The sequence below is a fragment of the Amblyomma mixtum genome, chromosome 4, assembly GCF_055824585.1.
Source record: "Amblyomma mixtum isolate Tamu chromosome 4, ASM5582458v1, whole genome shotgun sequence".
In the NCBI taxonomy this organism is placed as follows: Eukaryota; Metazoa; Arthropoda; class Arachnida; order Ixodida; family Ixodidae; genus Amblyomma; species Amblyomma mixtum.
Window position 1 is genome coordinate 125,026,527 of NC_143015.1, and position 26,554 is coordinate 125,053,080.

The following is a 26,554-nucleotide window of genomic DNA, read 5'->3' on the forward strand; positions in this document are numbered from 1 at the left end:
GTAAAAAAATATAATCCTCTCGTTTCCCTGTGTGCGAGAAGCACGCCGAAAGGACAGGTTTCTTCATCGTCTGTTTTTCGCACTGCTCAATGGTCCAGGATGCGTGACCGGACTAGTGCCGACCAAGATATTCTCAAATGCTTAGCAGCTCAAGTATCAGAGCAGCACTACAATGTGGCGACAACTGTCCTGTACGCCTCGCTTCAGCTATTGTTTATCAGCATCGACAGAGCAAAAGATACGCCGTCTCACAAAGACATCGTCGGGTCGCCGCCTCCTTGCCCGACTGCACATCCAACACACCACTCTTATGGAAGAGCGCGTACGTATTCCATCCCAGTGGAGATGCGCCCTCCACGTGCGCCCTCTTCCCGCGAACATGAACCGTGAGGACCGTAATGGCCGGCGCCTGGCGCGGGAGGAAGCCCTGGCCCGCCACAATGGATCGAAAGCCGGCGTATTCTACGTGGATGCCTCCGGCCCCCACCATGGGGGATAGTACACGGCCGCAGTCGTCCACCAATCCAAAACAGTGAACGGTCTTACTTTCCGAGCCCGTGACATAACACACGCGGAGCAGGTCGCCATTGCGTTGGCTGCATGTGATTCCAATTCAAAAACAATTATTTCCGACTCGCGAGGGGCATGTCGGAACGTCGAGCAGGGCTGGGTACCATATCTAGCCTACCGCATTCTCCAAAACAGCGTCTACACCGGGGACCCCGCGCACCGGCGTATCGTTTGGGCTCCTGCTCACATGGGCCTTGAGGGAAATGAGGCAGCTGACGCCGCCGCCCGCGCGCTCTCTCACCGGACATTCCCCTCTGACCCTGACGATCAGGACCTCAAATTCACTCCTGCTTACTCCTTTAAAGATATTGTTTTAGTTTATCAATCTGGCCACGGTCTTTATCCCCGCCCGTGTAAAGGTCTCTCAAAGGCGGAGGAGCGGCTTCTGCTTCGCCTGTATACCAATACTTTGCTGTGCCCGGCAGCTCTCAAACACTTCGACCCTTCTTTCTGCGGCAGCTGCCCGCACTGTGCGGAGAAGTCTTCGGACATTTACCACATGGTGTGGGCCTGCCTCTCCAACCCTGCTATCCCCCCTCACCCCAACCCAACCCGGGAGGACTGGGAGGCGACCCTGCTCGGCTGCTCTGACCTGCAGGCCCAACGGGCCTTGGTCGCGCGAGCCCGAGCGGCGGCCGACGCCACTGGGGTCCCGAACTAGGGACCTCCACCTAGTACTTGTAAGGGCTGCCCCCTCTGGGTCAGCTCATGCAATACCTCCAGTAGTGCATGTTTAAATAAATGTTTTCCACCACCACCTTCCACTTCACTACTGTAAGCAGCGAAACTCCTTTTTTAGGGGTTAAATCTCTTCCCCTGCCCCCCCCCCCCCCCCCCTATTCGTTCTGCTCTTTCTTTTCCCATCAAAACTTCTTAACACGTTTTGCTCTCTTTCCGTTCACTCGGAAACGGAGCGAGAACATCCGATCCAAGGAGCCACCCAACAGGAGTGTTTCCACGGGTCGCACATTTAGAGGTCGGATTTCTGTCCGCGGCCGACGAAAGAGCCAGCACTCGGGAAAAGGAGCAAGACAGGCAGTGAGAGTAAAGAGCGGGTCGACGGCGGCCTTTCAAATTCACATCAGGCGGTGGGCGCGGCTCACTTCGCAGCGGTCGCAGTGCGTCCCTCAGGCTGACAAAATCGATCGATCGCCGGGGGCGTCGTCGTAGTCGCCGCTGAGATCGATTTAATGACGGGTTTACTTTCCCGCCCTGTCCTCCGTAACCAGCAGCTTGTCATTCAGTGTCCCTGCCTAAAACGAACGGGGACGTGTTGAACTGAAGCTGCTCCATCTGCAGTGGGAGCACAGCACGACAGCCGCAACCATGACAGCTTGACAAGCTCGCCGAGCGTCGTCTGCAACGGTGTCTTCGCGCTCTGCGAAAGAATCGCGGCCACTGCTGGCCCGCTGTCTGCGCTCATCAAATATACATTACTGGAGCCGTCTCTCTTCGCTGGGTGCTGTCGTCGCTTCCTTTGAACTTTGATCGCTCTTTCAGAGAGGGAGGGAGACAGGGCTTGCGCGTGGCTGATTTTCAATGCGCATTACTCCCATCGTTTCTCTCTGTGGTTTTCTTGCAGTGCCAGTACTTGTTTTACTTCTATATCACGCCTGTAATTATTCAATAAATAAAACCTAAATCCAGCCGCATTTTACCGAGTGGAAATGGAAACCTATCGCGTGTACATAACTGTCGTTACTATTACGCCTGATTTTGTGTGTTCTTGTGACTGGAGAGGGATCACAGGATGCTGAAGAAGTGATACTTTCACCTCGACCTGTGAAATTTCAGAAACTAAAGCAAAAGCCGCATAATCTATTGCGCTCCACTAAGCTTGGGTTTTGCGATAACTTGAATGAGCCCTACGACCGCTGCCAACCGTCACACCGCAGTAAAGTTACCGGAAACATAACACAACTCTACTCCTAAAGATGGGATCAGTTCAAGCAGAAAAAAATCACATGCACGCACAAAACCACTCAAAACCGCCAACACCACAAATACACGTATAAAACCGGTCATATAGTGTGGAGGCCTCCTTCCTTGATCTAATATTCCTTCGAGACTGACCCGGACTCCAGATGCTGAGGGCAGCTGTTAATGACTATTGTAGGAGATTGTGTGCATGGCGACGTAGATAGCCCAGATCACAGATTAGTGCTTCAAATTTCCGATCCCTAATGGCATCTAGCTGTCTCTACGGTGCAGCAGTTGCCTGCAGAAAAATCGAAAAGCTAATCGCACCATATGCAACAACTTCAACTCAACTGTGCTCGTGCAGAGCTGTGCGTTTAAATGGGTGTCTTGTTTCACTTCTGCCCTATGCGCAGCATCAATGACACGACCGCCCGCAAGAATTCCACCTTCTACAAGTGCTGCATGGGTTTCTGCATAGACCTGCTGCAGAAGTTCGCCCAGGACTTGGGCTTCACCTATGACATCCACAGAGTTGAGGACGAAACCTGGGGCGTCCAAGAAGTGAGTGCAGTTAACTTGCCTAAACATATGTATATTCTTGTGTTATTCTGGGACTTGAATTCTGATCATAACAGCAGCACTTCTTTGCGTAATGACCTGTCGTGAAGCCAAAACTGGCTTTGCAGCGAGGACAGGATGGCACAAAATAATTTTCACCACTTTTTACCACATAACGTTGGCATGGACATAATTAATTGGCTTTACCGCCTCGTTTCTGGTTTCGATTGTTGTCGAACCGAAATACTACTTTTGACAAGAGTTGCCTAGTGCATCGAAAGGTTACTATATTGCATGTTGCGCTGTTCAGAGTGCTAATTCTGGCTTCGTAAGCACAATGGCTTTTTGCTGCCTCTGATTACCTCTCGAGTGGTCTTATTAAAGGAACACTCAGGCGACTCCATGGAATTTTTGTTCAGCTTAAAAATCAGTTGTGCAGTGATTTGCGCCTATGTTGATAATTGTTCGACACCAAACATTTATTGCTCAGAAGCTTGGACTTTAAAATGGGATGTAGGGGACGTTTTCTTATCCGCTACTCGATTCAAAGCCGCAACATCAACACCAAAAAGTATTCGATGATCACAATTGAGAGTTGGATGCCCCCCAGCCAAGCCTCAGCGGTCCATTCAGAAACTTGTCATGCCGTCACTACACTTGGTTCATGAAAATGGTGGGTGTTGCCGACACTTGCATGTCATTTTGCGACCCTACTTTAGGTTATAAATGCTTCGTTTTCAGTGAAAGTAGGGCCTTTTTTCTTAGATAACATTAGCGCTTATCGCATACCTGGTTTAGCAGTGATTTATCTATCAAGGTCAATTCCTATCTGGTTTCAGTTTTGATTTGATGCGGCCATGGGGAATGCTAACTTACCTGTGTTTGCAGAATGGCACGTGGAACGGACTAATTGCCGAGTTGCTGGAGGGCAAGGCTGACATCGTAGTCACCTCCATCAAGATCAACTCCGACCGCCAGACGGCAGTGGATTTCACCGTGCCGTTCCTAGAAACTGGAATTGCCATCGTGGTAGCAAAGCGGACTGGCATCATCTCACCTAAGGCCTTTCTCGGTGAGAGAACGGGAAAATTTATAGGGGGCAAATTCATCAAAAGAAGGTCCGGGTTGGTACCCTTAACTTAATGTAACTCAACTTAATGTAACGTACCTTCAACTTAATGTAACTGGGAAAGAGGAAGAAAGTGTTTCGTTTGTTAAGGTTTAACGTCCCAAAGCAACTCAGGTTTTGAGGGACGCCTAATTGAAGGGCTCCGAAGAAAGTGTGATGAAATACTTAGAGATCTTTGTCGCGTTCTATAGCCACAGTATCACTATATGTCTGTGAAACGTACCATAAGATCATAACGTAAGAACGACTCTCCATTACGTTCTAGAGACGCAGTCTACGATGGAGGATTAGCGTTTATCTCAAAGCGACAATGACTTTACTAAAGGATGCAGCCTTCAGCATTTTCCTGCAGATTTGTGGTGAAGGTCGCAAATGTCTCCTTGAGGATTTTAACAAGATCGATTCGTTTGTAGCTGGCAGCTTATAACCTTATACGTACACTTGACAATTTTGATGGCCACTACATACGGACCAGTCACAATACCCTACGTGTCACTGCGTGGCTAACAGGAGTATTCAGGTTACATTCGACAGGCACCCGTGAGCCAGGCTTCTACAGCTTGAAGACGAGTGGAAAACAGAACTTCTTTACGCATTCTTAACCGTGCTTTGAACTTTTCATGCACAGAACCTTTCGACACGGTGTCATGGCTGCTCATCCTGCTGGTGAGCATCCAGGTAGCCGCATTCTCCATCTTCGTGTTCGAGTGGATGAGCCCCTCCGGCTACGACATGCGGATCACTCCTCCCAGAGGTGCGTCTTGGCTGACTGGAAAATGACTGATTGGCAATTTTATGTAGCCTCGTTTCATCTACTTCACCGAGTCACGATGTTAGAGCGTGACCTTCATTCCATGCTTCATTCCGCTTCTTCGCATCCTCTGAGCACATCATTTTTATTGCGTAAGCAATATTACGACAGGTTTCAGCCCTGCATGTCGGGGCGGCCGCGAGGCACGTTTGACCTTGAAGAGCGGCCAAGGAGCGGCGCGAGGCCGCGCCGCTGTAGGCCGCGCATCTGTAGCCGCGCCGCTGCCGAGTGGAGGCGCTGCCCTCGCCGCGCTCTCGCCAGCTGCGGAGTGTGGAGAGGAGGCTGGAGAACGGGGGGGGAGGGGGGGAGAGAATGCGTTCGCTCGCTTGCCGGCTCCTTCGTTATGGCGCCTGATAAACAGAAAGGGAGGCCATGTCGGCTTGACGAAGCCAGGAAACGACAACGGGCTTCGGAGACAGATGAAGAACGCAAACAGCGCCTTGCTAAGCGGCGCGCTCATGACGCAGCTAGACAGGCGCACCGCGCCTCTATCGAAACTGAATCGTCTCCAACCGGTGATGATCCCGAACGGATCACTATGGATGCTTACGCAACCTAACAGGTTTAACCAAAGCTAAACCCCAGCAAATTTTGTTTTACATTGCACACATGTGCCCATCAGAGTGTCATCGGTTCTCGCTTCGTTTTTCCGTTGCTGCGTCGCAGAGCATCGGTTCTCGCTGTTCCGCACCTACTGGCTGGTGTGGGCCATCCTGTTCGGGGCGGCGGTGAACGTGGACTGCCCGCGGGGCTACACGGCCCGCTTCATGTCCAACGTGTGGGCCATGTTCGCCGTCGTCTTCCTGGCCATCTACACGGCCAACCTGGCCGCATTCATGATCACCCGAGAGGAGTACTACAACCTCATCGGCATCGAGGACCACCGGGTGCGTATGCGAGGCGCGGTCAGGAACCAACTCTGAGATAAGAGTACGTGGTTTTGGACCACGGCGGTGTTAATTAAAAGACACATTACAGTTTCTTGTTTTGAAGCTTTGAGAGAAAGAAACAGAAAAAAACTGTAGTATGTCTCGTCATCAGATGTAAGCGTAAACATCAAATGCATCGCTAGAAATGCGCAGCGCATTCTGAGACGGCTCATAGTTCAGCAGATTATAGTTCAGCTTGTTAGCGCGCTTGGCGTCCCTTGCCGCTTTTGCTTTTGATTCTTTGCGTGTCGCCGCGTTCAGCCTCTTGTTTTTCCGTGTCTGGTAGCCAGCTCAGTACTTCTCGCTGCTTTCTCTGTTTGACGCGCCATATCGCTGGCCCGCTCTTTATAAGCCTTAGCGACGCATTTAGCTGCCTTGGTCGCCTTTGACCTTCGATGGCGTACTGCCACTTGAATGTGTCGTTCGGGACGGAGTTGAGTATTTCTGCATTAGGACTCAATAGGATCGTTTACGTGCAGCAGCACTTCTGGCGGCGAGCATCGGGAAGCGGAAAACGGCGTCAATAAAGATGATGAATAGAATTGTTTACAAATCATTGCGCGAGGAGCTACCAGTTGTAACGCGTAGTGCGAAAGGCTGCTGAAATGGCTGAAGTGTTCTGGTAACCGCGCTATATAAATAAGTTCAAACGGCATTTAAGTTGGATCGCATTCGACGTGTCTACGGAATTCGAACTCAACAAGGTTCTGCGATGCTCTTCGGCGATTTTCTTAGGAAGTAGGAACTTCAACATTCCCTCTTTATGTTGCAGTGGCGCTGCTGCTGTAGGTCTTCTTTCGTCCGTTCGTTCTGTTTCTGTTCCTCCTTGCTTCTGTTGTGTGGTTACAAATGGTGGTAACAGAAGATGTTGTGCATTTTCGAGGAGCCAAATTCTAATTCAAAGTCTAGGAGGATGAAGATGACCACCGCAGCCGTTTTAGAGCTGTATTAGATAGGCAAGGAACATGTAAGAAACTTAAGCTGGCTATAGTAGCAAGGAAAATAACTTTTATAGAACCAAAGAGGGTACCAAGCAAGAGGACTTCAATTAAATAATGAAATCAAACCAAGAGAAAGCCCACTCTAGGAATAGCGGCAACGGCACGAATGTGTTCGGCTATGCGCAAAAGTTGCTTTTGCCAACTTGAAAGGCCTGGTGAAATTCGTATCCGAGCGTACTCACTAGAGGTTAGTGAAATGCCGCGTGCCCCATGCTTCCGTGTCATTGACCTGTCCCGACGCGGGCGGCGGCGCGCAGCTCCAAAACCCAATGCAGGTGGACCCTCCGTTTCGGTTCGGGACCATCCCGAAAGGAAACACGGAGGCAGTGCTTAAGCAGAACAAGCCCAAGATGTACTCTTACATGCGGCAATTCAACCGGTCCACGGTCCTCGAAGGCATTCGGGCCGTCAAGCGAGGGGAGCTGGACGCCTTCGTGTATGACGCCACAGTGCTGGACTACCTGGTCGGTCAGGACGACGAGTGCCGCCTGCTCACCGTGGGCTCGTGGTACGCCATGACCGGATACGGATTCGCGCTCCCGAAGAAGTCCAAGTACCTGCAGATGTTCAACCGACAGATGATTGAATATCGGTGAGCTCTATTCGAGTGCACTCTTGTGTTCTTAGCCGCCGCGGTGGCTCAGTGGTTATGGTGCTCGGCTGCTGACCCGAAAGACGCGGGTTGGATCCCGGCCGCGGCGGCTCGAATTTCTTTGGAGGAGAAATTCTAGAGGCCCGTGTACTCTGCGATGTCAGTGCACGTTAGAGAACCCCAGGTGGTCGAAATTTCCGGAGCCCTTCACTACGGCGTCCCTCATAGTCTGAGTCGCATTGCGACGTTAAACCCCATAAACGAAACGAATCTTGTGTTCTTACACAGCAGTCATCTTCCAAGAAGTTGTCGACAGTGACCCCTGGAACATAAACAACACGGAGCTTTAGCTTCATTTTTGAGTTTCCTTCAGGCTGCTGCTCCCAAAGGCGCTCAGGCTAGCCATGCAACCCGAAGAAAAATTCAAATAAGTTCGTTTGGGTAGTAATTCTGAAGCGAATAAAAGGCACGGCAACGTTACACTGAGGGCATATGTGTGGTCTCCCTGAGGTATAATCGCAGATTGCCCATTACTTGGACATTTCTGTTTCTGCCAGTGATTCTCTTGTTACGGATTTCTTGGGTAAGAAGGCCCGGTGTCGTTTGGGGTTCCTTATGCACCTTCTCTCCATCGTGTGCGCAGAGAACGTGGTGACCTGGAGCGTCTCCAGCGGTTCTGGCTGCAGGGCGCCTGCAAGCCGGACAAGGCAAAGCGCAACGCGAGCAACCCTCTAGATGTGAACCAGTTTATGAGCGCTTTCCTGCTGCTGGGCTGCGGAGTGTTGCTCACCTTGCTGCTGCTGTTTCTGGAGCACCTCTACTTCCGCTACCTGCGCGCCCGCGTCGCCTCCGGGAGTCGCGGGCCCTCGGGCCGCTGGCTGGCCCTCATCTCTCTGGTGAGTACAGTGGAAGCGCGCGGCTTGGACGTGCATTTGGGGGGCTCCAAATAAAAGCCCAATATGAAAAGAATCAGTGAAAGTAGGGTGTACCTTGTTTATGTGCTCGCTTCGAAGTGCTTGGAAAGAACAGTTTGAAAGGTAGTGTATACGCTTCATCAATGGGATATTGTCTTCGAACTTTCTTAACGGCCGCCTGAAACATAGAGCAGTTAATTTATTATTTATGATAATCAATGGGGACTGCAATATTGAGTAACACTTGTTGCTGGGCTAGTCGGTGCATTATTCTTCGTTCAAAAGTTTGTGCGAACTTTTGTGCGAAGAATACTGCAATATTGCTTGCAGCGATTGGATGAATGACATGGAATTGTGGTGGACTTCTCACAACCTTTCGTTGAAGCTTTTCTCTGTGTTGCGATAAATGAAATAAATAAAGGTGATCTATTACTGAGCGCTGCAGCACGTATGTGACGAAGTCTGTAATGGAACGCGCTTGATTTAGGTTTGTCAAACGAACTTCTGAAACGCACTAGAATATAAGTACAGGAGAGATTTTTTCCTGGAACAATGTGTGGCTGGGAGTCATGTTAATGAATTCGTGTCCAGTACAAAACAATGTAACCGCTGAACCACTGCTGCGTGGGTATTGAGGTATAAGGTAGCAAAATTTATATCCTCCAGCTACCAAACCAAGACCTCCCCAAGGAATGCATATCATATTTAGTAAAGCTGAGATCTGGGCGGGTTGGCATGCATTCATACCGGTGAACAGCGCTCTGGTGGACTGGTGAACAGCGCTCTGGTGAACTGGTGAACAGTGTCTTGTCGTTGTCCCGCCTTTTTGCGCTGTTCACCAGTATGAATGCATATCATGCCATACCAGAAATGGAACCTACGACTTCGTAGAATGCCCATCCACCAAGAAGGACGCCCTTCGGGGCAACAAGTCTTACTAGTAGGGCCTCCGAAACTCCCTATGCATCCTACTTTCTTTACCAAGAGCAGGGCATCTCTCAAGCCCATGTTCTGCGGACGATCGGCCTCTATGCCCGCATTGTGCCTTTTGGCGTCCATCCTGAAGTGTATGCAAATGCACTTTTTTTTATTTAAAATACCTTACACGCCCCATAGGGGCATTGTGTAAGGGGGGTTACAGAGTAAGCAGCAGAGTAAAGTGGTAAACAAAAGATACACCTCAATATAAGGCTCACCAACATTAGTACCAAGATTAAAACATGAAACAGGAACAACTGTAGTAATGAAAGGCCACAAAGGTACACTTAAGAAAATAACATGAGTAGAAAAAAGAAAACGCAAGAAACACAAAAAACACAAAAAATGACCATATCAGGGAGTACAATTCTTGACGTGATAATCAGGGAAAAAGACGCATAAAAGCAATAATATATAGAGGGCATACAAGTGAACACACGACGCAGCATAAAATAGCAAATAATGTTCTAAGTTGGAGTACTATCCTTACCTCTGCCCGTCTCTGATCCTTTCTCCGCAACTGCCCCTGTCCCTACACAAACCTCCAACACTTTATTCTTCAGTTTACAGTGGCCACACAGCCCTCTCGCTTCCCCATCCTGCACCATCCATTGGCTTATCTTGGCTCTGGTCGACCCGACGAAGCGACCTGTGGGCACTCGTTCGCTGTCTTTTAATTTTTCTTGTCGCTTTTATGCTCCCTGAAATAACGGTTATTCTTTCTGTCGGGGCAGTAAGTGGTTGGTTTATTGGTTTATTGGGGTTTAACGTCCCAAAGCAACTCAGCCTATGAGGGACGCCGTAGTGAAGGGCTCCGGAAATTTCGACCACCTGGGGTTGCACGTTGGCGTTTGCTCTCTGCTGTGGCGAAGCACATGCATTCAAGGCAAGAAGTAATGCAAATGCGCACGTTTGGCTCGTGCAAGCTTCCTGTCGCGGTCGTGTGTCACACCAAGTGATTGGTCTTCGCTTGATACTAGGTTCCCCCGTGCGGTCGCTTTCTGTCCGTGACACTCGGTTTTGCGGTGGTTTGTTGCAGAGCATGGGCAAGTCGCTGAGCTTCCGCGATGCCGTGTACGAGGCTCACAAGCGACGCCGGTGCCGAGACCCCGTGTGCGACACTCAGCTGTGGAAGGTCCGCCACGAGCTCGATCTCGCCCGGATGCGGGTCAGCCAGCTGGAGTCCCAGCTGGGCATACACAGGTGGGTCCCCCACCGCCTTCCTTGACTGCTGTTATACGTATGAGCAATTGAGTGAGGCCCAGTTGGGTATGCCTAAGCCAGCGCTTCACTGCATCTTGCCTTCCTTGCGCAGTGTAAGTAAATGAGTTACTTAGTGACTGAGTCAGTGAGTCACTGAATGAATGACGGAAAGAGGCAGTCGATAAGCGGCAGTGTGAATGACTAGTGAGCCAGTCTTTGTTTCACTCGCCTTTTTAATTTCAGCTGACCTAGCTTCCTCACCTCTTCATTTCATCTCTGGCCGATGCTGTGTCACGAATGATACCAATATGTAAACTATTCTCACATAAAAACCGAGCGTAACGAAGCAATCAGTGGTTAGAGGCGGCAACTGACACTGAGTGAATTATCAATTGAATTCCAAGTACAGGAGCCGTGCTGCTTGTCCTGTGTTTCGTTGTCTCACGGGCAGCATTTCCTGTCGCGGCTGTTTCGGCAGAGCAAAACCAATTAAGTCTCCGCCGTGTAATGGTTAAGTTACTTACTCTCCAATAAAAATTACCGCGCAGAATGGAGGAAGGAAACGGGTAGCTTGTGAGTCGTTTTTCTGAAATGAATTACGTTTTAGGGCACCTTGACCCAGACAGATGAACTGTAATGTGACAGACTTGAGATGACACCATATTGTATCTAAGACCGGGACCCTTTCATGCTGCCATGTCAAGTTCTCACGAAACCAAGTCCCTCACGGATGTGTTTTATCCGATGTCGTAGGCCCCCGTCGACGGTCCAGGAGTTGCTGCGGTCTCGGGACGGGACCAACAACAGGGTGACGCCGACGGACTCGCGGCCTGGTCCAGTCGCGCTCATCCAGCGAGAGATCACCGAGAAGGAGACCGTCTTATGATGGCGCACGGAGGAATCCCAGAGGACACCCAGCGCCGCCTGCCAGAACCATCTATATACCACAGACACACAAGCACTCGCGGTTACTACAACACACAGTGGGCCCATCATCCCGGCCTTTGTGATGTGCAGAGACAGCGTCACGTCAGAAGAACTCGACTGCTATCGCCGTCGCAGTGGCTGCCGTGCGCGGCCTAACCTCGCGCCGGCTGTGATGTTTGGGGCTCGTCGTGCTGGAAGCGGTGTGAGTCTGGAGTTCTTTTTGTTTTGTTTTTCACGCTCATCTGTGGGCTGTAAGCGCTCAACACCTCGTGACAAGCTGGCCAGCGAACCAGGAGCTAGTGACTTACGTGAAGACTAAAGCTGGTTAAGAATGAGATCTCAGTAAGGGATCAGGCCCTTTACGAAGGTAGCAGGAGAGAGATTGCCACCGCAGCACCACGTTTTTTCTGCTGGAAGTTGTCAAAAATAAACTGCAGCGAAAGAAGGGTAAGTTAACGTTTAAGTGGTTTAACAAAAACTTTTTGCTGGTAGAGAACCATTTTTGCATTAGAAGAAACTGACTCTCGAAGAGGAAAACGGCGGGAGGATAGAACTGGAATTAAAATACTCCGCTTATCTACGAATCAAATTTGCGCCTTTCAGACTACTCTATACAAATCAGTTTTTGTGCACCTGGACTGCTCTATTTTGTGGCCTACGGTGATATTTGTAGATGCTAAAATGGTGCAAATATTGCCGTTGATTCATACGCTTGTAGTTCAATTCATGTGCGACCTTCTTACCGCGTCGGACCGTGGTAGGCTTGATACCTTTTCCAGCCGCTATGGTGCAGCAGAGATCTGAGCATGAGGTGACGAGAATGAATTGAGCGCGTATATTCCGAATCACTGCCCTAATATATAAGTAGCGGTGGAAAACAAGAGCAAAGAATTTACTGAAGAAAATCTTGATACTCACGGACTATCGGACAGGGGGTTTATACCTTCAGTTTTGGCCTCCAGACAGGCACATGATCGCTTCTTGCCACGCCAGCCTCTGTGTTTTGTGTCATGACACGGCTTCTGATCTTCAAAGTACACTAACGAATGCTCGAACGGTCGTTGAAGAAAGCGAGGAAAGGTTTTTGGCGCTGTGCTAAAGTGCTTCCGGAACTAACAGCAATGTGAGAAGCAAGAAACAGGCCGCAAGGCCAGCAGAGATTGAAATGCTGCGAGAAATTATAACTGTGAAATTGTTTGCGATACCCCCCAAGTGCTGCCATGCTCAGCTTCTTCATTGAAAATTGTATTTGAGAAAAGTATCGACGTAGGAGAGAGGGTGAGAGAATAAACTTTATTAATATAAAGTAATTACGCGAAAGGTTCACCCACGTCCGGGAAACCATTGGCGAATACGGCCCTCCAGGCCTGACCGATCAGCTGGCGATGAAGGGGGACCTCTCTTTGCGCAAGCTTCGCCTCCTACTGCTCATGGCTGAGTTCTTGTAAACTGTACGCTTTACGTTGCCCGGTGCAGTTTCAAACCATGTGGAGGATGCCGGAGATCTCTCCGCATGCCGGGCGTGCCTTTGTTGGGTATTGCGCGGGCAAAATCTTATTATGTCGAGCTGGGTTTGGCGGTGTGCGCACACTCGATTTACGCTCAGCGTGCGAACTAATGCACTATAACAACAACAACAGAAAAACAGCGCAATTAACTGCAAAGATTTAGAAAAATTGGCTTCGTTGCTTGCGTCGCAGCAAAAAAATTGCGGGGAGCCGAAAATGAGGCACAAGGCAGATAATACTTACCAGATTTCCAATCTTCCAAAGCCGGAGTGTTCACGATTGTAGAGGCCATGGGGCTGCCCGATAATACAGGGAATCGTAAAGGCCGCAGCACTGCAATCAAATGTACGCGGGGGGGGGGGGGGGGGGGGTACTCTGCTGCTACTTTTGCTGGCCTCTGTGGAACGCACAAATTAAGCGTGGCGTCTCAGCCGGTGGTGAACGCCACACTGCCCCTGCAAAAAGACGATTTTCTCCTGGCTACTCCTGGCAACGATTAGAACGTGTTTTACAGAAGGTGCGGTATTCAGCGCGTTTATTTTTGTAATTCTTTTCACGACACATCAGACTCTTAGGAAATATAGAACGTGAAGGGCGTACGGCTAAGGCGTTTTCGTTTCATGCACATTCAGTGATATCTGCACTGTTCTTTGGCAGTGATGCTATTCTTTGAAATGTGAATTACCAAAGCACCTAACTGCATCCGATAAGCATGTCTATACAATACCCTCGCAAGTTTTGCAGCGCGGAGTAGAAGTGAATGTTTCAACTTTTCACCTATTTTAAAGTTGACGTACTTCGGAAAGCTGATTGGATTGAGCCGGGCTAGAAATGCTAGATGTGCAGGATTAAATGTGAGAACCCCACCCTAGGAAACCATAGTATTGCAAGATAACGTTTTTACTTTAAAATCTGGAACCTGTAAGTTCCGAATTCATTGCCGAACATTTATTTCTTTTATCTTATATTGTTTTTAAGGCGTGCCTTTCATTGTTCGTAAAATTTCGTTTCGATGACCTTTTCCCATAACATTTTCGAAGCTCATTTTTATCGGAGCTATTGGGAGGCTTTCGAATCGCAGTATTTTTTAACATCATGAGAAACATTGTTTTCTCAACGTCCCAATTGGGGAAGCTTCACTTACAATTCGCGTACGCTGGGCCTAACAATAAGGAGAGCGGTCAGCGGTTATTTCACCACGTTTTACTTATCGGCAGCAATCAAAACAAGAGAGTGAGATGCGACCATGCTTTGCAAAATCTACCACGAGAATATGAATCTTGATGATAAACAATATGGCAACCATTAGAGACAAAAGAGAGTTTGCAATTACAGCCATGCTGTGAAATACGCCACCTTATACTTAGCACTGCTTAATCAACGACCGTGAGAACAAAGCGGCCGTTTTTGTTGCGCAATAATGACGCGACGTAACAGTGACGTTGCATAAAATACATCAACTTATAACTCCACTTTGTCTTTGTTTTTCTGCGCTCTAACTTCCTCATCATGAACTACCAACAGGCCCCAATTTCTACTCTGCTGAATTATAAACGCTGCCTGCACTGCTGTGCACAGGCAGTGAAATTTTAATTATTATTACAACTCTTGGTCAAGAGGTACAAAAAAAATTGATGAGAAAGAGACCGAATGGACACACGCACATTGTAAAGACAATGTGCTCCAGAGACTAAAAAGACGTTTCAGGTGGTGTGAATGGGGCACCAGTGAAGAAAGTGTGTGGGGTAGTAGTCAGAGAGATGCGAGGGAAAGAACTGTGCTGCAGTGTATGCAGATATGTGCTGACACCTAGGTATGAGGATGTGCACCCAAGCAGTTAGGCTTGTGGGTGGGGAGTGAATTTGCTCACCAGAGGGCCTAGAGTGGTCTAACACATGAAGTGGAATGGACGCTTAAGTCACGCCAACGAAGAACAGGTGAAAGACTTGAAGAGAGGTATGCACGAGCGTCTTCTGTTACTCAGCTCAGTAATTCACACCGTACGAAGGAAAAAGTGAATTAAAGCAATGAGTAGGAAGTCTCAAGAACCTGAACCAGCAACTGGGTCGTAACAGTGCTGCAATGGACGAAGTGCAGAAAAACGGAGGGAAGATGTAGACTGGGTAGACTATGAGTAGCCAAGACTGGTAAAACGTTGCATTAGAAAATCGTCACGAGCAGTTTTGTGCCAGTATGAAACGTCATTAGCTCGTATGTGGTTCGGGCGTAAACAAGAATGCCAGTTATAAGTAATGTTAGCGTGAATTAAGAAGTAATTTCGCTTTGAAAAACTCGTTGATTTAGGAAAAGTGCCAAAAGTTCAGCTTGCTATGGCAGCCTTAGTAGTTCTTCGGGATATTAAAGAAATTATTGCAGCTTTCCTTGCCGGCCTACTAGTTTAGGCGCCAGTCTAGAGCACAGATTTGCTCCGAAATGGCACAGGTGTTGGCGAAGATGTGTAGCGTAGAAAGTTCTCGGTGGAAGATGAGGAGGCGTGTTGTGCATTGTCTTGACTGCTCAAAGTGCGCTTGAGTAATCGACTTAGTAGCAATAGCTCGACGGTGTTGTAATTGAGAGATTCATCTGTATGTAATCTATAGTACGCTAAACGCCGCATCCTCAAGTTTCAGGGTCTCAAAGTAAGCGCACACTACAGAATAATGACACTGACGAAATTAGAAAACTAGAATTTAGAATGATATCATTTCGTGAGAGTTTACCGCTTTTGAGTTAAATTTTTCTCAGTTCACATTTCCCAATTTCTGAGTGTGCAAGGTTACATGCATGAAATAGCACAATGCAAGGCTTCCACCATCCTAGAGGAATGCTGGAAGGCGGCTTGAAATTTTTGGACGTTTAATGAAACGAAAATATTTCCACAAACAGCAGCATAAAATTTTAATAGATGTGGTGCAGAACCTGTGCCAGCTGTTGTTTGTCAGTTAAATCTCTAGTGCTAAAAACTGGAGAGAAGGTATCGTTGCGCCATATTTTCTTTAGGAGTTGAAGTTTATTCCTAATAATCATTCAGGAAATGGCTCCAACGCGCTTTACTGTTATATATATATATATATGTCAAATGTAGCATGAATTGTCTGGGACACAGATCAATCAGTCGAGACCGTTTTACATCTCCGATGCATTCGTCATTCATGATTTAATTTCTTCTGAGACTACTGCAGCCTCTTAAGGGTTTTTCATTAGCTGACGTGGAAACTAGGATAAGTCGAACTTGATGACAGGAATACAAAAATAAAAAAAAATGTGGTGGCAGTCAAGAGGAGCGGGTAGCTTCATTTGTAACCCATGCACTCGGTTTACTGAGGCTATCAACTGCCAAAGTCTGTTCACGTTACTGACCGGTTAACTGCGATTGCAATGATGGGGCACTGCCGTTGCGTGGTAACGTCATCCTGAAGCTTCCGTTCAATTCTTGCAAAGGTTGACGCTCAAGTTTCCGAAGGGCACACGATACTGAGAAACACAGGTTGGCATTTCATTGAGAAGAGAATTATATGCCAGCAAGGACAGTCAGTTTTCACAGCCCTGAATGAGTGCATTTTGTTATCACCCAGTAGCGTAAGCCGTAATGTACTTGAGCGCCACAGCTTAGGGACATTGGATGCGTAGTGTTGTCGGACTGAATTTTTTTCATTACTCGGGCGCAACCATTTCGTGCACGAAACATATATTTAACTGCGTAAACCACTTGTATTATGAACTGTTGTGTTAAAGGGGCAAGGTGCTCCATTATCCGGCTTTCCATGAATAGTACGGATGTTAATGAGGATCGGTAGAGGTGTATTTAATAGCGCCTTACATCGTGGCGATCATGAAATCTGCTCTTTATAGTTTGTTTGTAGTAGAAAACTTTCTATTTTAATGCGCATCATGAAGCCGAAGATAGTGAACGGGGAAACGAAAGCAGTATATTTCCAGACTAATGTCCCATGGACCAAGCATCTATAGACTACCGGTTTTGATAGGCAAGGAAAATCTTCTAGTTGCATGCTCAATTTTATTAGTGCTTTTGGAAACAGGTAACGTCTGTTTTGACAATGACACTACATGAAACTTTGAAAAATATAGCTCTTCTCTTTCGGAACGTAAAACGTTAAAAAATCACAGAGATACCAATTTATTATGACTGAAAACCTTGCCTAGCAAAGCGCGCTTCTTAGATTTTTTTTTTTCGACGACTACTGTGGGAGCTTCGAACAGTTTACAGGCATTAGAGTAAGCTTGTCTGGCACGCAGAACACTGTTTCAGTGGTCTTAAATGCGGGAGCATAGGTTTCGCCATGACGTTCCGACGTAAGGACTGCTGCTACATATGACACTATTGAGGTGTTAAGTTACGGGTTGTTGGTTTATGATCACGAAAAGCCACAAAAAAAGATATGAAAACTTTGTGAAGACGCTATTTTGTCATGTAAAGAGGATGCCTTAAAGCTATTCAAGGTAAAGCTGTGGCGCTGCTTTCTGCTATGGCCTCCTTAGGTAGTGGATCAAGACGGATGCGCAGTTTTATAAAAAGTGCAATAGCGTTTTTGTTTAAATTTTTGAGATTTATTATCTCTACTAGACAAGCGCACGCCCACGAGCGAACTAATCAAAATAAGGCGTGTCGAAAGCAGCATTATTGTCCCGATAGCTGTAAAGTGCAAGGTGAGCCTTCGTATTTCGGTGCCGGCAGTCATGTAGCAGAGCCCCACGCGTTTGATGACAGAGGAAAAAAAACAAAACTGAAAGCTCAAAAGCCACGTTTACATTCTCATTACTACGTGAAATGAATCTATTGTATATAAGAGAATCACGTGTCTTACATATACATATATACATATACATAAATATATATATATGACTGTGTGCGCACACAGCTGAAACTACTCACGCGAGTGTGATACACAAAGTACGGAAAACAACAGATACAAAGGCGTTGACGTTCCGTGGCTTGTAGCCTAGATGGCGCCACTGGCGTTGAATACGGCGGCCACGCTTAGATGCGACTGCTGATAGCCTGTTCGTGTCTAGAGCTGCATACTGCCCATGTCTGATGTGAAAATGTGACATGAAATAAAAACAAGTGAAACTGCAACCATGGATTGTGCCGATTATTCATCACTGACTCTTTCGCGGTTTTCCCCTCCCAGAAACTTTGCGCGCTTTTTTTTTTCTTCACACCAAGAACAACGCGTAGGATTCGTGCCTTATTAACTATTTTTTTTTCTGGTGCTGAAAATTATCTTTGCAGTATTTGCGATCTGGAAGCGGCGCTATTGGGATAGGAGAAAAAATAAGTGTTGCCAAAAAGAAGGAACAACTTGTCGCCTTGTAGTTAATCGCTTTTTTCTAGATGTAGGCGTGTCTCCGCGCATGTAGAGAAGATGCATGTTTATTAACAAACTTGACCAGGGAGGTAAGCTGTTCGGATGAACCAAGCTGAACTGCCAACAATATTCCATCTAATATTAGGTGGAAATGGCCGATCGACACAAACATTTATAGTGGTCCACGATAGGAAGTTGAAACGGTGAGTACCTATTAGTGTGACAGAATGATTGCTTAATACGCCGTGCGTCTGCATTGGTCGCATTTTACCTTAAAATAGTCATATGCACACAATTACCACATTCATAAGGACTAAGCGCAATGCTCTAAAAACATCCAGCGTCAGCTCAGGCTCGCCTCTTGCGTCTTTGCTATGCCTTTTGCTTTAAATTTTTCTAAAGCTGTTGTGTACGCCTCCGAAATAACCCTTGACGAACATCGCTCTGGCTGAGCAACTGCGAATAACACGGCAAGCACAGGTAAGACCACCACTCCACGTGCTATCGGGGACAGCAGTGGCCAGGACTCGCAAGCTTCCTAACAATAAGTAATACAGGGCACTCAACACTACTTACATGTCGTGAATGTGAAAACATTCAAGCGGGGTGTTGGGCTGTGGCGACGGCGTACTACTCTAATACAGTGGCCAGCGAAGCTGATATGTTCGTGCCGCACGAATGGAATTTTACGATGACAACGATATCCAAATCCATCGCGAGAGACTGGTAGTTCAGCGCGCAGGGTGTTGCGCTACGGTGATGGCGTAATGCTATAATAAAGTGGCCACCGAAACTAACCTGTTTCCGCCGGCGTGCGTTCGAAAAGCACTTCCGAACAAATTTTGTTCCTTTCTTTTCTGATTAGGTTGACACTGCCGATGACGTCATGAGATCACGTGGGTTTTGGGGATGTTTCCGGACGACGGAGCGCCGCACTTCGACTGAGGAGCCATATAATGCTTTCCATTAAAACGTATCGCTAGCGGCGATGTATTTTTGCATCGTGTCCATTCCTGCTAGAAGGGGGTGATCGCCTGATAACGTTCCCGGAACGGTGTCTCAATCCTTGATACGCGAAGCAACACTCCGGCAACCTACAGCAGCGAGCAGCTGGTAAAATCTAAAAAAGAAATGAAGTAGCTGACGATTTGGTAGAGTGGCAGTATACGGCAGGAAGCGCGTTAGTGCGCTGTTTCATCGTGCGGGCTGCTTCTCGCACCAAGTCCGAGGATGGCAGAGCAGGCGCTTCCAGACGGCCACCCCTTGGCGCGCGAAATAGAATCGTCTGTCTCGGACAGCTCTGTGACTCTGGTGATGCAGCAATGAATTTGAGCCAGCGGCGCAGCGCCCTGGGCGTGTCTGTCGACGATAGATTACTGCATCACATGAAGCAGGAAACGTTCTCTAGCTATTTGCTCCTAACGTCCTTCATACGGAGAACAAAATCCAAATAAGGAGCAGTGACGTAAGCAATATGAACTCCCTGGTGAAGTTGCGGGACAGTTTCTTCCAGCACTTTCGGCGTTAGCGGTTGCCATAGTGTGCTAAAAACAGTTATTGGAGGCTGGCACCGCGGAAATCTTGGATTGCTGCGCAGTTTTCATTCACAGAGTTTGACGCCCGCAGCACATTGCTCGCCACTGAGCGGCCGCGTCCCCATTCAACTTTTTCCTCGTCTTTACCACACCAGAGTTGCTTCGTGTCTCTACAAGAGAGGCTGCGTGTCTTCGTATGTGTGCTTTGTGAAGTGTACTACAGAATAGTGACAAAAGAAGCTTCGCCAGTGGTCATATAGTGAACAGAATCAGTGCCTCGCCGGATATAGCCGGATCATCGAAAACTGAAACGGGATTAGCACCCTAACTGCTCATTTTCACCTGCAATACCCACGCCGGAGCAAAGGTGTGTCTTCGCTTGTTGAACCTCGTTGGATTATGTGGTTGACAAACTGTGCGGTCCCATTCTGAAAGCGGGTAGGACCACGGCGACGGGATCACTTTGTCAGTGACGTGCTGCCGGAGGCGAAATCGTGCTCCAGTCATCGTATTCTTCTGCAGGCCGGTGCTGAATGTGAGGCTTCCAAAGAACAATGTAAATGTTAGTGGACCGGTTACACTGGGATACAACAACGACACTTGACTGCCGGTCCCCGACTTTCACCGGAATTCTACCGACACATTGTGCTTTTATCGTTCTTTGTGAAGCACCGCCGAACGTGTGACATCTGCAGGATACTGTTTGACCTTGTGCATAAGTCAGAAGTGGAGTGAGTGGAGCTGCAACAGCAATTCCGAACTATGCCTGCAGGAGTGCTGAAATCTGAGACCCGTCTTGGGTGAGTACTACCATTATTTACCCCGTTTGAGCATTAAGGTACAGGATCCCACAGAAAAATTCGGAGCGACGCACCGGTGCAAGAATACAGCCATCGGTACGCGCACCCTTGAGTTTCCTAACTGGCGGAGGTCGTTCCCCGGTGAGTCTAGATTAACGCTGCTAGCTCTATACTGCTCCCAAAAGGCAAGCGCCACGGGGCCCTTTCGGCGTTGCGCCAGGTGGTAATGGGTAGAGGACACTGCGACACTGACCAATGCCTCGACGCTGCGCTTCGTTTGGAGCCAATCATCATTTGGAGCGTGTGGCGGGCGGCGAGTTTGGCGCCGTTGTCTGCACCCAAGCCGTGCAAAAGCCGTGCTCCACTTCACTGCTTGCGAGCTCCGTGGTCTGGCTGAACAACGCACTGCCGGACCCTTTTCTTTTACTTCTTGCGCAATTATTACGTGAGTATACTTTTCTGCGCTGCTCACGCAACAAAGCTTTTCAACAAAATACGCATAAAATATTGATTATGAGGAAGATAATAAACCCGAAATTTGCCTTCTATCGCATAGTTGCGTTGCTTTCTTGACACTATTTCCGTCCGGGCTATATACTCGTAGATCATCGTTGTTCTGAATGTATGTTTACACGCACTGTGACCTAAATAAACAGAGGATATGCGGTAACAAACACGGACGAACGAGTGAAGGTATATGCAGGTAATATTCGCCATTGAGAGTCGAGGTAAGCGACCAACAAGTGTGACTGACCAACATACGGATGTCTGCGAACCTCGGCAAGACTGCGGCGTCCGGAAACTCTCAGTATGGCGCGAAATGCACAGAATATACTGTGCAAGATCTTGGCGCTGAAAAATAAGCTGCTTCGTTCGATTCTATGGACTGTTTCACCATTGCTATGCAACTCAAATTACGGAACTTAATTACTTAAATTCATCGCATTCACTGCGCAAAAGAAAAATCGCAGAGGAATTGCCCAAGAAGTAAAAGAATACGGGCCGGCAGTGGGATGGCTAGCCAGACCACGGAGCTTGCCCACAGTTAAGTGGAGTACGGCTGTTACGCGTCATGCGGGCAGAAAACAGCGCGAAATTCGCCGCGAGCCGCAAGCGCGAAAAGGTGACTCGCTTACAAACGAACCGCGGTCTGACAGCAGAACGGCAGTGTCGCCATCTTCTCTACTTCTCACCACGTCACACAACGCCAAAAGGGCCCCTACCATTTTTCCTGGGAACAGCTCAGTGACGGCAGCACTAAACTAGACCAGCCAGGGAACGAGCTCCGCCAGCTAGGGAGACCACACATGCCCAGACCGTGGCTGTATTCTGCTGCCGTGCTTCGCCGCTTGCGCGGCGCTCGAGATTGTTAAGCGGCTACACGTACTATCGCGCTCAATATGAGTTGCAACGCGTGGTCATCGACCGGGGCTCGTTCCGTGGTGTGCCCCCTCCAAACAGACGCTCGGAATTCTGGGAGAAACTTTTTCCTGAGCGGGGATGCTGTTGTTTCCTGGAACAGCAGTTTCTCCGAGAATTCCGAGCGTCTGTTTGGAGGAGGCACACCACGGAACGAGCCCCGGTCGATGACCGCGCGTTGCAACTCATATTGAGCGCGATAGTACAGTCGTGCGCAATATGGGTTGGAATGAAAAATGCCAATTTTCTGTTTATTTTTTTACGTAGTTCGAGAATCACTTTTGGCTATTTATACCAATAGGAAAACTAGTTAACAGACAGTAGATATTGTGATTGACACAATTAATTTTGGAGCAATCAATCAATGAACGCTCAAATCTTATTCTCTCTCACGTTGCTCACGACTGTTCTGCATTGTTTATCTGGCGGTGTTACTCTATTTCAGGCCGGCGTTATCTACGGTTTTTGTACTAGTCTCGAATCGCGCACCTAAGAGTGCGAAAAGTGTATAAACAAACACAGAAGTAGCGTATTTGTTGTGCACCTTTTCGTGCCGTGAGAGAGTATCTAAATGAAGGTGACAGTGACCATAATGTAAGAAGCTAATGTACGAGTTTGAATATTCTTGCATGCCCCTTTTGCCCTAACCTAGGTAAAGGGAATGGCACGTTGATACCAGATTCTTTCCTTAATTTAAATCAGACGCACAATGTCAGGAGAATAAGACAAAAAAACTTTTTTAGGCTCATGTTCTCAGTAGAAGCAGGCTGCATAATTTTTACAGTTTGGTTTACAAAATAAATTTGGCGACGTAACCGTAAATACATGAAGGTTCATTAACGCTTGAGATTTTTGTCACGTACAGTTTATTACAGCAAAATCCAACTTCATGCTGAACGAGACACTCAAAAATGGTGGTTGAAGCTGATTAAATTGAAATGGACGAGTCTTGAATTAAAGACCTGTCTTGAAGCACCCTCGATAGGGCAACGCTGGGAGGGTCACTGCCTGGAGTAGAGCTTCACCTACTTCAAATATCACAATATTACAACGCCCACGTTGCTGAGGCATGAGGCCCTGTTGAAACCTTGTATATCTTGGGAGACGACAAAGAGATCGTTCACTCACAGGTGTGGACTGCACTGGCAGATTGTAAAACAGAACAGCCGTACATGGCCAATCACAGATAGAAAGACAAACACAGCTTTCACTCTCACATGTAACGGTGCAAGCTATAGTCCCCTCAAGAAAGTGAAGCACTGCTCGCGGAAGCCATACACTGATGCCGAACTCGAGAAAGTGAAACAGCAAAAGAAGTCTGCAAAGAAAGGCTACAGTATTTATAAGCTAGCCAGCAGCCGCATTATTCCAGTTGTTTTCTCGGCTCCAAACGAGCTCAGCTATTGATGCACCCGCATTTAAAGTGCAATATTGTGCCCATACATGGTCTGTTCTAAAAGTAGTAGGACTCATTTTTTAAAACAAAATTTATTCAAGAGAATAGTACAAACGATTACAATTTTTCAAGGTAGCACCCTTCCGCACCTACACGCTGCTGCCAATGAGTTTTACAATTTTCGTACGCCTCCAGGAACGCCTGGACCGGAATGCTATTTAGCTCCCCCGTCACGGCCTTTTGAACCACCTCTACCGATCCGTGATGTTTCCCCTCGAGCGTCGACTTTACTCTCTCGGGAATAGAAGAAAGTCTGGCGGGGCCAAGTCGAGGCGCTAGGGGGGGGGGGGGGGGGGGGGGGGGGGGCTGAGGCAGCGTTGCCGCCTTGTGCTGGGCAAAAAATCGTGGTCCTCATTCACATGATGAAGAAGATCCTACCGGTTGGCCTTTTCCTCCTCTGACAACAATCCCGGCACCAGCTTCGCGCACGCGTTCCTCATGGATAAGTTTTCTGTCACGATCTCAAAAACTTGGGTTTGAGGAATGCTCAAGTCATCAGCAATCATTCTGATACTCATTCTACGATCACTGTTAAGTAAACGTTTCACTCGCTACACATTTTTGTTGGTCTTGCTGGTCGAAGGGCGTCTGGAGTGGTTGTCTTCCTCCACTCTTTCCTTACCTTCTCGTAAAAGCTTGTGCCACTCAAAAAACCCCTCATCTACCCATGGAAGCGTCACCGTAGGCCTCCTTAATCATGTTGTTAGTCTCTTTGCCCGTTTTACTAAGATTTACTCAAAATTTGATCGCGTATCGCTGATCCAGTAAGCGCTCTGCGATTCTGCGTGACGAGACGTTTCGACAGGGGTTCGCAGTACAAGCGACCTCCTCTCTTCAACGGCCGAGAGCCGACTGCCGATTTTCCCCAGCATTCCCAATATCCCCCTTCAACGATCCTGCACGCGCAGACCACCTCTCGTCCGCCCATTCGCCCAGGAAAAAAACCAGTCCTACTACTTTCAGAACAGACCCAGTATAGTGCGTCTAAAGTGAAAATGAACCAACCAGCTCGTGCCAGCCCTCTTCTTCGATCATGGTATACCTCTCGCCTACTGCGCCGAGGGTGCGGCATACGAATCGGGTTTTCATCTGGCAAGTACGATGTCATGCAAACTGACAGTGGGACACGCTGCATATTTAACGACGAATAGACAGTGTGCGCTTCCCTACGCATTTCGCTGTATGGCGGTTGTGCGCTGCGGTTTCAGGAAATTACTGCTCTGGAAAAAAAACATAAATGAAGTTGAAGATGAGCTTCTTGAGGGATTCTTCATATACAGAGAGCTACGGATTGGGTCAGTGGCCCATCTGTTTCATTGTGCGCGGGAGATTTATATGAGTCTCTATATATAAGAGAGAGAGAGAGAGAGAGAGTTATATTGGTTATATATAAGTTAGATGAGTATCTGTGATGTGTGCGCCTCTCCGAGGCGCTGCAGGTGAATGCTCATCGTGCTCCTCCTCTCAATGTAGTGTAACGGTCATCTGTGCCTTTCTGCCTGCTTATAGAGCAGGACGTTGGGCCAGTAGGTGTAGCTACATATTCAGGAAAACTTTGCGCAGGTTAACACAAGACGGGAGGGTGCGCCATGACCAGCAGATGTCAAGGTAAAAGAGCAAAGAAAAAGATGTGCCAGCAAACTCAGTTTGTGCCGGTGTTGTGAAGTTTGTCAGTTTGTGAAGGTTTGTGTTGGTGTGGTGTAGAAGGTTCCACTCAGCTGTAGGTCTGTGTACATAGGCCAGACAGGGCGCTGTCTAAATGATAGGCTGAGAGTGCATGTCAATTCTCTCAGCTCAAATGGCGACTCCAACCTGTCTTTGCATTGCCTGAATTGCAAACACTACATTGAGAGGAATAATAAGAAGAAACACAGTGCCGTCCTCTCCTCCGTTCTGCGGTTGTTATCGGGAGAGCTTCCGATAGGCTGGCCCGCGAAATTGTGGAGGCTCTCTAGATTTGTACTACAGAACACTGCGTGAGTAAAGCATCGGTAGCCCTTCTCAAAAAAGAGCTTGATCATCTTCGCGATACATAACCCGCTTCTCTTGTTACTGGTTTCTGGGCATTTCCTCTGAGTTCCGGTATGACTTTCCTTGTGCCTATCATTGATGCAATATTTGCTGTACTTGTGTGCTCGCTTTTTTTTCCACACGTGTTGCACAGGAGTTGCACTCTTGCGCCCTTTCTGCTTCTTAAGGCGGTGTATCGTTTCTGAGAATACTGTGGCAAGTTTGCCCTCGTGTGTGTATGTGCGTGTTTCTTCCTCCGTCTTGTGTTAATCTGCGCAGTTTTCCTGAATATGTCACTAGCTGTTAGCATCTATGTTTTACATTCATGAAGAAAGTTGACCATAAAGAATACTGCCAATACAACGGTAGAGTACATTATGAGAACAATTTTCGTACTGCAACAAAAATGGACAGGTGCGAAGCGCTGACAATAAATTGTTAATGATCGTTGTCTGTTGTCGTAGCCGCGAAAAAAAAAATTCGTGTAAAAGAAACTGGAGACATTTTTCGAGGCATTCGGATTTTTATCGTACTTTTACTGTAACATTTTTATTCTATCTTAGTCATGCTCGCCTACTTTGGCAGTCTTGTGGCGTTTCGCTCCAGCTCATCATATGAATATTATTTATTATCTGCTGTTCAGAGGGCCTCAGCTGAGGCGACTCTGGCTAAAAAGACAAAGACACAAATAGATACAAATATTAAACGCTCGATGGTACGTGTTTCTAGCTTGATGAACACAATATTTTCTTTTTGCATTCGGCAAATCCGGCATTTTAGGAACAAAATCATTGCTTTCTTTGGCTACATTTGTAATTTACCGTGTACGAGAGCTTTTATAAAATTGTTTTTGACGTCATGGCTACTTCACGCGAAGCCCTGCCTTCTACTATGTAGGGTAGTTTCACCTTCGGTTCGTTTTGCTTGCTTATTTTGGATAATTCCAGTGGGTATACAAAAAAAA

General features: G+C 47.7%; 1 protein-coding gene across 1 annotated transcript in view; it reads left to right on the top strand.

The window, feature by feature from the left end:
• Positions 1-13,358, top strand: part of LOC149348159 (glutamate receptor ionotropic, NMDA 2B-like) — a 166,496-nt gene extending 153,138 nt beyond the window's left edge. Inside the window, exons 11-18 of the mRNA XM_089587967.1 lie at positions 2,904-3,051; positions 3,937-4,120; positions 4,806-4,931; positions 5,655-5,875; positions 7,176-7,510; positions 8,154-8,406; positions 10,442-10,605; positions 11,359-13,358. Coding sequence (XP_089444093.1) covers positions 2,904-3,051; positions 3,937-4,120; positions 4,806-4,931; positions 5,655-5,875; positions 7,176-7,510; positions 8,154-8,406; positions 10,442-10,605; positions 11,359-11,491 — 1,564 coding nt within the window. The 3' untranslated portion in view covers positions 11,492-13,358. The remainder of the gene's footprint in view (positions 1-2,903; positions 3,052-3,936; positions 4,121-4,805; positions 4,932-5,654; positions 5,876-7,175; positions 7,511-8,153; positions 8,407-10,441; positions 10,606-11,358) is intronic.
• The last annotated feature ends 13,196 nt before the right edge of the window (positions 13,359-26,554 follow it).